We start from the raw sequence: 10871 nt of genomic DNA, 5'->3' as shown, positions 1-10871 counted from the left end.
CCGTAGTGATACTGCCTCAGAAACCCAAGGAGGGGTCGCTATGAGTCGGGGGCCGACTCGACGGCACATAACAACAACAACAACAACAGCTCTGAATAGTTAGGGACTGAAATACAGCTATAAAGAATTCAAAAGGCAAATGTGATTTAAAGGAAGTCTGTGTTTTACTTAAAAACAAGCGACAGAGGTGAAAATCTATTTGATCATTGTGGCTGTTGCTTCCAGAAATGCTTATTATGCTTCTCTAGCAAACAAAACACATGATAACTTACCACCTTGCTTCCTGGATTTTTCCTTCATTTTCTTTGATTTGATTTCCTCAAGAGTTTTTATTCCAAAATTCAAACATTCACCTGAGAAACCCAAATAGGAACCTCATGAGGAACTAGCACCTTTTTCATCTCTGTGTGTTATGTACATATAGCAGGCATTCAAATGTTTTCTAAATGAACAAGTAAGAGAAAGTATGTGGAGGCAGGAGGGAGGTGGCAATCATGAACTAAATCTCAAAGGTAATTAAAATAGTTTAGACACATTCAAGAGTGCTGTAAGACTTATGAGAGGGCCAAGCACCAATAGCCTACTCTTACCTTGCTTTAAACTGACCCCAGGTTTCCGGGCAGAAGTCACTCGTAATCCATTATGAACTTCAGGAGTTGACTGCAGTGTAGGTATTTTGGTTTCATCACCTTCCTCAGAAAACTGATCTAAATATCAACATTTAAGGCAAATTTACAATTAAAAACAAGCTTTGATCCTAATTCTTTTCAATTCACTAAGTGACCCTTGCTATTTATGTGCCTTAAATAAAGATCTACCACTTACCATCGTCATCTTCATCATCATCTGCAGCATTGATTACAACTGGTGGATGTGTGGGGCTGGGAACATTTTCTGAACTTTCTACTTTCATAATACTCCGCAGCTGGGGGGAGGGATTAGACTGGACAGACAATTTGTTCTGTTGAACTGTGAGCTGGCTAGCCTTCACTTCCTCTTCTGGTGACTCAGGCACAGTGGGTAACACAGCTAAAGAGAAAAAACCAGCAGTTAATTAAAAACAGAAGACACAATCTGAATACATTAAAAAATCCCTGTTCCACCTACGATAACTTTGGTCTATCTTCCTAATTAACGTTATGTCTTTTTACCTAATTTTCCCAATTACATTCCAAACTCCCAGAGGGGGAAAATATGCCTTTAGCTAATAACTCTTCACTGTACATAAACAAACTCAAAATGAGCACTAAAAACACTGCTGATAAAATAAACAAAAGGCTAGATGCGCCAGGAAAAACAAAACAAAAACAAAAATCAAATCAATGCCGTTGAGTCAATTTTGACTCATAGCAACTCACAGGTCCCTATAAAAACTCCCCATAGGGTTTCCATTTCTATAATCTTTACAGGAGCACAGTGCTCCACCTTTCTCCTGTGGAGTGGGCTGGTAGGTTTGAACTGCTGACCTTTCAGTTAGCAAGTGAGCATTTAATCACGGCACAATGAGGGCTCCTTGCCAGATGCAATAAACCAAAACCAAATCCACCGCCATCGAGTTGATTCCAACTCATAGTGACTCTATAGGATCGAGTAGAACACCATAAGATTTCCAAGGTTGTAAATCTTTATGGAAGCAGACTGCCGTATCTTTCTCCCATGGATCTTTTGGTTAGCAGCTAGTTAACAGCTGAATGCCTTAACCACTGAGCCACTGGAGCTCCTTGCTAGACATATAGTAACTGTGTATGCTAGACACTTAATTTAAATATTGAAATTATAGGATTTATGCTTAGCAAAGTAGTAGCTTTGAGACAATAGTTAATATTTATTTAAACCATAAAGGAAAACTGTAAACTGAGGTGAAAAAACACAACCATCAAATTTAATTACATCAGAATGGACTTTAAAGTGCTGATAATTCTATTAGGAAATTATTTTAAAGGGGCTTTGGAAACAAGCTTATATAGTTTAATGCTATAGGATCAGGTCATCCTCTGCCTTTACCTTGTTAACACTTGTTTGCAATTCGCATTTCCCAAAAAAAATACTAGCCTTTTTTTAAACAAAAAAAATTTTGATATATAATTTATGTACAGTGAAACACACAAAACTAAAGTGACATGGGTCAATGCCTTTTTTTTTTTTTTTGCAGTGTTTCCTCCCTTCCATTCCACCCCTGGTAACCAACAAAGAAAATTTCCTTCCATATTCAAACCTTTCCTTAACTTTTTACAGTAATGAATTAATACTATGTTTGTCCTTCTCTGATTGACTTATTTCACTCAGCATAATGTCCTCCAAGTTCATCCATGTTATGTGGTGGTTGGCAGATTCTACATTATTCTTTAGTGTTGCATAGTACTCCATTGTGTTTATGAAAAATAATAGCTTTTTGTAGCTTGTTTCATTTTAGATTATAGCCTAGAGCAAGGTTGGCAAATTTTTTCTGTAAATGACAGGACAGTAAATATTTGAGGCTCTCCAGGCCATATATGGTCTGTCGCTACTACTCAGCTCTGTAGTTGGAGCACAAAATCAGCCAGAGAAAATAGGTAAATGATTGTGACCACATTCCAATAAAACTTTATTTTACAAACAGAAGGAGGAACAGATTGTCAACCCTTGGCCTGGAGAGAATCAAGTTTCTTTTAAAAATCTTTATAGGTGTCCTAAGAAAATGGGAAATGAATTAAACTTTAATCATCTTAGCTGCCATGCCAAGATACATTTGTGAGGCAGCCTGGCTTTTGGCAACATGAAGTTTTAATCATGGCTCTGCCTTGTATGGTTTTATGACCACGTGTAAGTCATTTAATCTTAATAAAATTCAGTTCTCTCAACTGGAAAGTAGAAATAACAGACTCACTAGATTGAAAGAAGGCAATGAAGTACTTTGTACAGTACACACAGTAGGGGTTTGTTAAATAGTAATTATTCTTTTAAAATTACAAATGGATCTCTCACTTTTGCTCGGAGGTAGGAAAAGGCCTTCAACATAGCGTCCTCTGTTGTGATGGAAAGCGCAGTTTAGTTTCTGACATCCCACTGGCTGGTTTTCCCAATAACAAGGAATCTCACTGCGTTTTTTCTGTAGGAAAGAAATATGTATACGTATTTTTTTCAAATAAATAACGAAGTAAGATACATTATTAATTTGGAAAATTTGTTTTTTGGATTAAGTTCATAACAGGTTCTAGAAACCTGAGGCATGTGAAATGAAGAGAAGGTGCCGAACACGATATACTTTAAGCATGAAGAAATGAAGGGAGTAGGGGAGTAGTTTTTCTGCTATTTTTTCCTTCATTCCCTCATCCTGGAACTCCTAAATGTCTATACTTAATTCAGAGAAGCAGCAGGATACAGTAGTTAATATTATGCAAACAAACAGCAGAGTTTTTTTTTTAATTTTATTTTGATTTGGGTGAAGATTTACAGAGTAAATTCACTTTTCATTCAGCAGTTCACATATACTTTGTCTCATGTCATTGACCAAAATTTATAATGCAACAGCTCCCCTCCCACTTCCTCCCCACAGTTACCTCTTCCCAGTGTCCATCCCTCCATACTCTTCTGCGCCCTGAGCTGCCTCCCTGTGCATAAGCAGCCCTTCCTTCTCCCATGATTGTTCTCTCCAGGGCGTGTGTCTACTTGAGGTAAATGTTTAACTCACATGCCTGTACTTTGTTTGGCTGGAAACCACAGGTGTGGGTTCAATTCCAGACCTGAAGGGCAGCTAGGGGCCATAGTCTCAGTGGTTCCACCAGGCTCTATTGGACCAGCAAACCTGGTCCCCACCTTCTTCTTTTTTTTTTTTTTTTTTCGTCCAAAAGATTTTGAGTTTTGTTCCACATTGTTCTCCCTCTCTATGCAGGATCTCCTACATCCCTTCCAAGTGGATGACAGCAAACAGCAGAGTTTTTAAATCTATTGTGCTATTTATTGGCCATGTGACCTTGGACAAATAATTGAATGCCTTTGAAAGCCTCACTTTCCTCAGCCATAAAATGGGAATAACAGTACCTATATAACTGGTTTCTTATGATGATGAAGCATTAAGGAAACAGAAAGGACTCAATAAACTGTAGCTATTATTTGAAAGTGAGAGTTCAGCTTTCACCAAATTTTCCCCTTTAGTAACTCTTCAAAGGAAAGCATTTGTAACACACTAAGAGATGGCATTTATTCTTCCCTAGACCACCTCCCTCTTATGAAGGAGAAGAGGAACAAAAAGATTATTTGCACACCTAGGAAAAAGCTGCTAGATCATACACATACATTAGTTTTCCAAATGATCTGTATGAAGAATGTTCAAAACAAAGGATGTTCAAAGCCATAGTATTTGGAATAGCTCCAAAATGCAAACCATCCACATGTACATCAATGCTAGAATGGATATATTATAGTATACTCATATAGTAATAGAATGCTATCCAGTAACAAAAAGGAATGAACCACTGCTACACGTAACACCACAGATGTAGTGCAAAACAAGCCAGCCACAAAAGAGCTGTATGACCACATTTATGAAAAGATTAAAAAACAGGCAAAACCTCTTCACGGTAGTCAGGGTAATAACTACCTCTGGGGGCGTAGTCAGTGACAATGAAGGGATGAAGGGAGCAAACAGGGTACTGGGTAAATAAGTATATTCATTTTGTGAAAATTTTTGGCAGCTCTACGACTACGATTTGTATTATTTTTTATATTTATACATAAGCAAATAAGTCAAAAAAGAAAAAAAGACCTAATAAGGACTTCTGAAAAGTAATTACCCTCTAACTAATAACCTGCATTATGCTGGCTCTCTAATCACAATCAGCAGCCTAACATTTAAAATTGCAGGAAAGAGTAACAATATTAATGTAGGAATTTAAAATATGGAGAAGAAATAGAGAAACAACAGCCATTATAAAAAGACCCTTACAGGCATCAAAAAGGGCAAAGATCAAAACCTAAAATACACTGGGAGACTGATAAATTTCACAATACATGTTGTTGGTGGAGATGTGGAAAACTCACAGAACTCCACACACTGCTAATGGAAATGTAAACTAGTTCAACATTTTGCAAAGGCAATTTAGAAAAAATTATTACAAAAGAAATATGTTTCCATTTTTGCTACATGCATGATTACCTATTTTAAAAACTACAGCAACTATGGTTACCTTTCAAAGACAGAATAAGTCTCTTGTTACACCCCAAAAATAGGTGTAATAGCTGCCATTGTTTTATTAGGTAGGAATAATAACAATTATTTAATTACTTCCTCCTTAAGACAAAACTGAGTACCAATCTTACTTGCACCAGGGTCAATCTTTATTTCTTTCCTGGAAGTAATTTTTAAATTACAGAATGACTTTTATAACAGTATATTCTCCATATACTGGAGTCACCTGACATTTCCTGGATTTTGTTTCTCACTGAAAATTAACATACAAAAAAGATGATGTTAAGAATAGAAATAAATGCCTGTTATACCGCTAACCAAAGAGAACCACTTATTCTGGTATAAACCCAAACCAAAATCACTGCCGCTGAGTTGGATTCAACTCACAGTGACCCCACCTTGGGTTTCTGAGGCAGTACCACTATGGAAGTAGACTGCCCAATCTTCCTTCCGAGGAATGGCTGGTGGGTTTGAACCACCAGCCTTCTGATTAGCAGTCAAATGCCTGAGGCACTATGCCACGAGAGTTCCCTATTCTGGTATGCTGTTGTTGTTATGTGCTGTTGAGTCGGCCCCAACTCATAGCGAACCCTCCTTGGGTTTCCGAGGCAGTATCTCTACAGAAGTAGATTGTCCAACCTTCCTTCTGAGGAGTGACTGGTGGGTTTGAACCTCCAGCCTTCTGGTTAGCAGTCAAGTGCCTTAGGCACTATGCTACCAGATCTTTTATTTATTTTTTAATCATACACATATATACACTTCAAGAAATTCCACGTAATTTCTTAAGTTTTTGATTTGGCAAAATATCCTCCATAACAACATCCTCCTCTTACATTTCTTTAAATTTTAACAGATAACACAGTATGTTTCAAAGATACATATGAAAGATACACAGTAAAAAAATTCCTTCCTATCCCTGTCCCTCCTCCCCCAACGTCACTGTTGTTAAGTTTCTCCTTTATAACTTTTTAAAAAGCATATGGCAAATGAAAACAGATATAAATTCTCTTCCCTTTCCCTTTTTCTCATAAATGGTAGCATATTAAAATACTTTGCTCTGCCCCATACTCAAAATATATTGATGTTTCCATATCAATAATAATGAGTTTTCGTTTTTGTTTTTTTTTTTAATTTTTGTTAACAGCTGCCCAGAACACCATTATAAGAATATAGCAAGTTTTATTTTAACTGAAAGATGGTTAGGTTATTTCCAGTATTTTACTATTACAAAATATGCTACAATGGGTAATTCTATATATATCTCATTTTGCACATATGGAACAAACATATAAGCATTTTGAGAGTTTTGAAAGATAAAGCCAAATTAACTGCTGTGCAGAAAAAGTTAAAACAGTAGGCCTGAGACTGCTATGCTTACAAAATCCTGTATGCAAGACTAGCCCTTGGCTGGCATCAAGGAACTTGGTTCTTCGAATGTTCCCAGTCAACAGTTAACTGATTAGAGTGTTTCACTGTGCCTAGACTCTCTGTGCAAATAATATGGTTTATGATGAACACCTGCCTTCTTTCTGGAAGTCTGGAATTTTGGAAGGTGTTAAACACAATGTGCCTATGTGACTAGCCCCAATAAAAACCTTGGGCTCTAAGTCTCTACTGGGCTTCTCTGGACAGAAACATCACACATATGTTGCTGTATTTTTGTTGCTGGGGGAAAAGTATACTTTGTATGATCTCTTATGGCAGGGAGACACCATCAGGAAATCTGCACATACATTCCTCCAGACTGTGTCTCTTTCTCTTATGACCAAATGTACATCCTAAGTGTAATAAATCTTAACCATGAATAAAACTTTATGTTATGTACCATGAGTTCTAGTAAATTCCTAAATGTAGGGGCAGACTTGGGAGATCACAGAACACCTTCCTCAGGAGTTGTGCCAATTTATATTTTGCCAGTAATGTGACATGGTATTTTCACAAGATGTCAGTATTCCTTCCTCTGAGTTTATTTAATTAATTCCTTACTATTTGGAAGACAAGTAGCATAGAATATAGTTAATAAAAATCTGGAACCAAACTAACTGACCCCTGGCATACAAAATTCATACTTAGTCTCTTCCTTCTTTCCTCACCTACTCCAAACACTTCAGTCCAAAGTCACTAGGTGGGGCTGAGGGCAGCAGGCATCTATGCTGTGGGAAGAAAGGATATGGTGGCCCACATCGGGTGTTTGTACTTGACTAGGAAGAGAAAGATGTCCATATGACAAAGTGGAAGCTGGCATAATGTTAGGAGGGCACCTGCACAAGAAAGTGGCCTGACACAGGGCTGAAGCCTAAGTAGAGTAAGCAAAGCTTCTGTGCAGGAGGGCAGATCAATGTAGGGTGAAGAGGTATCTCCATGGAGGGGCAGCCTGGAATGGGGTTATCAAGACTAAGCAAGGTAAAGATGACAGGGTGTCACTGAGTGGAGACCTAGAGCAGAGACTGAGTTGTGAGCAGTGTAAGGAGAGCATCCCAGTTGGCAGGACTGCCCAGGACAGAGTATCAGAGCCCAAAGGTATGAAAAAGGAATCCATAAGGTGAGTCCAGAGTAAGATGGCAGGTCCAAGCAGGATAAGGAAAGGGTCCCGTGAGGTCTCACATGTGGTGCTGGAGTTGACACAAGGTGAGAGGGATATTCCTGTGTAGGGGAATTCTCACATGCGACGTCAGAGGCCAAGAGGAAAAGGCTGTGATACAGTATCGGTTTACATAGTAGGGAACTGATCAAGTACACCAAATATTAAGGGCAATGAGAACCAAGTTACTTACTTTGGGAGAAGAGAATTACAAGTATGGAAAAGAAGAGCGCTGGTAGTGTAGTGCCTAAGGCACGTGACTGCTAACCAGAAAGCTGGCGATTCAAACCCAACAGCCACTCCTTGGAAGGAAGGGGGGCAATCTACTTCCGTAGTGATGATATTGCCTTGGAAACCCAAGGAGGGGTCGCTATGAGTCAGGTCTGACTCCATGGCACATAACAACAACAACAAAATAAACCCTGTGGTTTTAGACTGGAATTTGAGGCATCTATGTGAATTCATAATTTTCAATATGTAGATGTATAGTAAGGATATCCTGGGGGGTGCAAACAGTTAAGCACTCCACTAGTATCTGAAAGGCTGGTGGTTAGAATCTGCTGAATGGCTTTTCAGAAGACAAGCCTGGCAATCTGCTTTCAAAAGTTTGGTTCTGAAAACTCTACGGAGCAGTTCTACTCTGCACACATAGGGTCACCACGTGTTAGAACAGACTCAACAGTAACTAACAACAACAAAAACAACAAAACAGATAACAAATAATGACGTAAACATGAGTATGTATATACATTTATATATCCCCTAGCTCTGTCCACTGAGAGGATCGAGAAGCAATGACACAGCAGGAAGAGCCAAAATCTTAATTTCTATATATCATTCTTTACTGAAAGGAACCAGGGACCCTTGGAGAAATGATTGATTCCAAGGCTGGAACAGGAAAAGTACAAAATGAGCCTGAAAAATCTTTGAGCAAAGAGATGCTCAAAGAATGATGGAAGCATGTCAAAGTACACAAAAACCAGTTTGAAGGACTTCAACTGGACAAATCTCGGTCAATTTAAGCATAAAAAATAAATGACAGAAATAAATCATAATATAATAAAGAAGAAACCATGAACTCACACTAACATAAACAACTAGAAAAATTTGAAACTTTGACAGAAATGGGTTATAGAATCTCAATGTACCTTTCCACAAAATAATTATTAATCACAAAATGAAATACTTTACAGTGAAGAAGTCTAGCCAACATCACCTTAATCAAGTGACCAAAGTTAGCATCACCAGTAATGGGAAAAACAGAATCATATGCCACCTGATGTCATGCAATGAGAAGAGTATCATTTCTGATATTCCTGCCAAAAATACACAACCTGAATTTAGCCAATGAGAAAAAAGCAGACAACTCTAAATTGAGGCACATTCTACAAAATTAATCATTTGTAATTAACAAAGTGTTGAGGCCAAAGAAGGGCAAGAAAAGACTGAGTAACTGTTTCTGACTGAAGCAGACAGAAGAGTCATGACAATGAAATGTAACATCTGAATCTGGAATCACTCCTTGTGCTATTTATAAAGGACATAACCGGGACAACTGGCAAAACGTGAATGAAGTCTAAGGATTAAATAGAAGTAACATATCCATGCTAATTTTCTAATTTGATGGTTGAATTAAGGTTATGGCATGAGTATATCCTTGTTTGTAGGAAATACTTAAGAAAATATCTGGAGGTGACAGGGACTGTCAACTCTCAGAAGGCTAAGAAAAAAAAAGTTTTATACTATATTTGGAACTTTTCTTCAAGTGAGATTGTTTCCAAACAAACAAATAAATAAAAATAGAAATACAGGTAAATACTGCCCAAATATGAGTGCTTGTGTGTGGGTATAGCTATAGCTATATTACCAAATAGGCTTTAGCTATATTACCAAACTGGCTTGCAGAAAGATTATACGAATTCATGCTTTTAACATTTAGATATTAAGTGAGTATCAATGATTCACTGGATCATTAAAAAATAAAATTTAACTCACATGCTAAAACAGATAAAATGTGATTATTTACCACATATTTTATTGGCTTTTCCCATCACCCAGACTACTTGTTGTACTATGATAATGCCAACTCAGAACTTACATCAATTTCCATGTGTCGAAACCTGCACACCTGTCGAAAACAACGTCCTTCTTGCCATAATGTGCAAACAGTTTCATTTCCTAGTGCCGCTTCACAGTGACGGAATGGGCAGCTGTCACCCTGTAAACAAAAGGGAAGAATAAGGTAAAGAACTACAACCCCAAAATATATACCAGGGAAAATGTCTACAGTTAAGAGTTTATAGCTAGATAAGCATAAAGATAATCTAGCTAGATAAGCATAAAGGAATAAGGAAACACAGGCAAGGTAGAAAACAACCAAGATGGGATGATATGAACAACATGAGGGCAAAAATTTTTAATTCTCTATAATCTATTTCTTGACAGTACTCTTCATCTGATTTGACAACAAGGGTGATACAGAGGTGGGGAAAAAAGTCAAATGAGAGTATTAGCTACTCTTTAAATATAGCTTATAGTATATCTTCAAAACCATTGCATACACCCTGGTATCTATAACTCTAGCTTTTGACTGAAAATCAGAGTGTTAGTTAATAGATAAGAATTTAAGTATAATTACATGCTTTACTACATACCCTGTACAAGACTGACATTGGAACAAAATACTACCACTGGGCAAACTGCTGTTATTTAAGATAGAAGACGTTTTTATAACACAAAAATTTATAGGATTAATCACAAAGGAACAACAGAAAAAAAGCAGATAAATCGAAATAGCACCACAGAATTCATCAGAAAAACAGGAAATTTTGACAAAGATAAAGCAAACAAGCTGTAAAAGCATATTTAGAAAGATGGCTTTGTTTTCTTATATGGAATGTATTCTTAATAGTTAGTAGGTGCGGTGTAGTAAATTACTTAGTGTGGCTTTTCTACCCATAAGTCTTTGTAAACTCCAAGGTGCGATTTTCTATGAGCAACTGAGGAGCTCCTGATTGCTGAAGTTGTCTACCTGGAGTATTTCTGTTGCGAGTGGCACAAAACAATGTTCTGGGAGGTGCCCACTCTCTCTCAAGTGCTTAGAGTTCTGATGCTATAATTGGC

The 10871-nt window shown here is 37.5% G+C and overlaps 1 protein-coding gene across 1 annotated transcript in view; it reads right to left on the bottom strand.

Annotated features, from left to right (window-relative positions):
- Positions 1–10871, bottom strand: part of ZC3H11A (zinc finger CCCH-type containing 11A) — a 33724-nt gene that overhangs the window by 21907 nt on the left and 946 nt on the right. The window contains exons 2-6 of the mRNA XM_007941174.2: positions 9847–9966; positions 2965–3088; positions 826–1029; positions 591–707; positions 273–353 (exon numbers count right to left, since the gene is read on the bottom strand). Of these exons, the coding sequence (XP_007939365.1) occupies positions 273–353; positions 591–707; positions 826–1029; positions 2965–3088; positions 9847–9966 (646 nt within the window). The remainder of the gene's footprint in view (positions 1–272; positions 354–590; positions 708–825; positions 1030–2964; positions 3089–9846; positions 9967–10871) is intronic.

Source organism: Orycteropus afer, unplaced genomic scaffold (assembly GCF_000298275.1).
Source record: "Orycteropus afer afer isolate SDZICR_OR568_19922 unplaced genomic scaffold, OryAfe1.0 scaffold00075, whole genome shotgun sequence".
Taxonomy (NCBI): domain Eukaryota; kingdom Metazoa; phylum Chordata; class Mammalia; order Tubulidentata; family Orycteropodidae; genus Orycteropus; species Orycteropus afer.
Note: the sequence above shows the minus strand (reverse complement) of the source record. Positions and strands in the feature narration are given on the sequence as shown.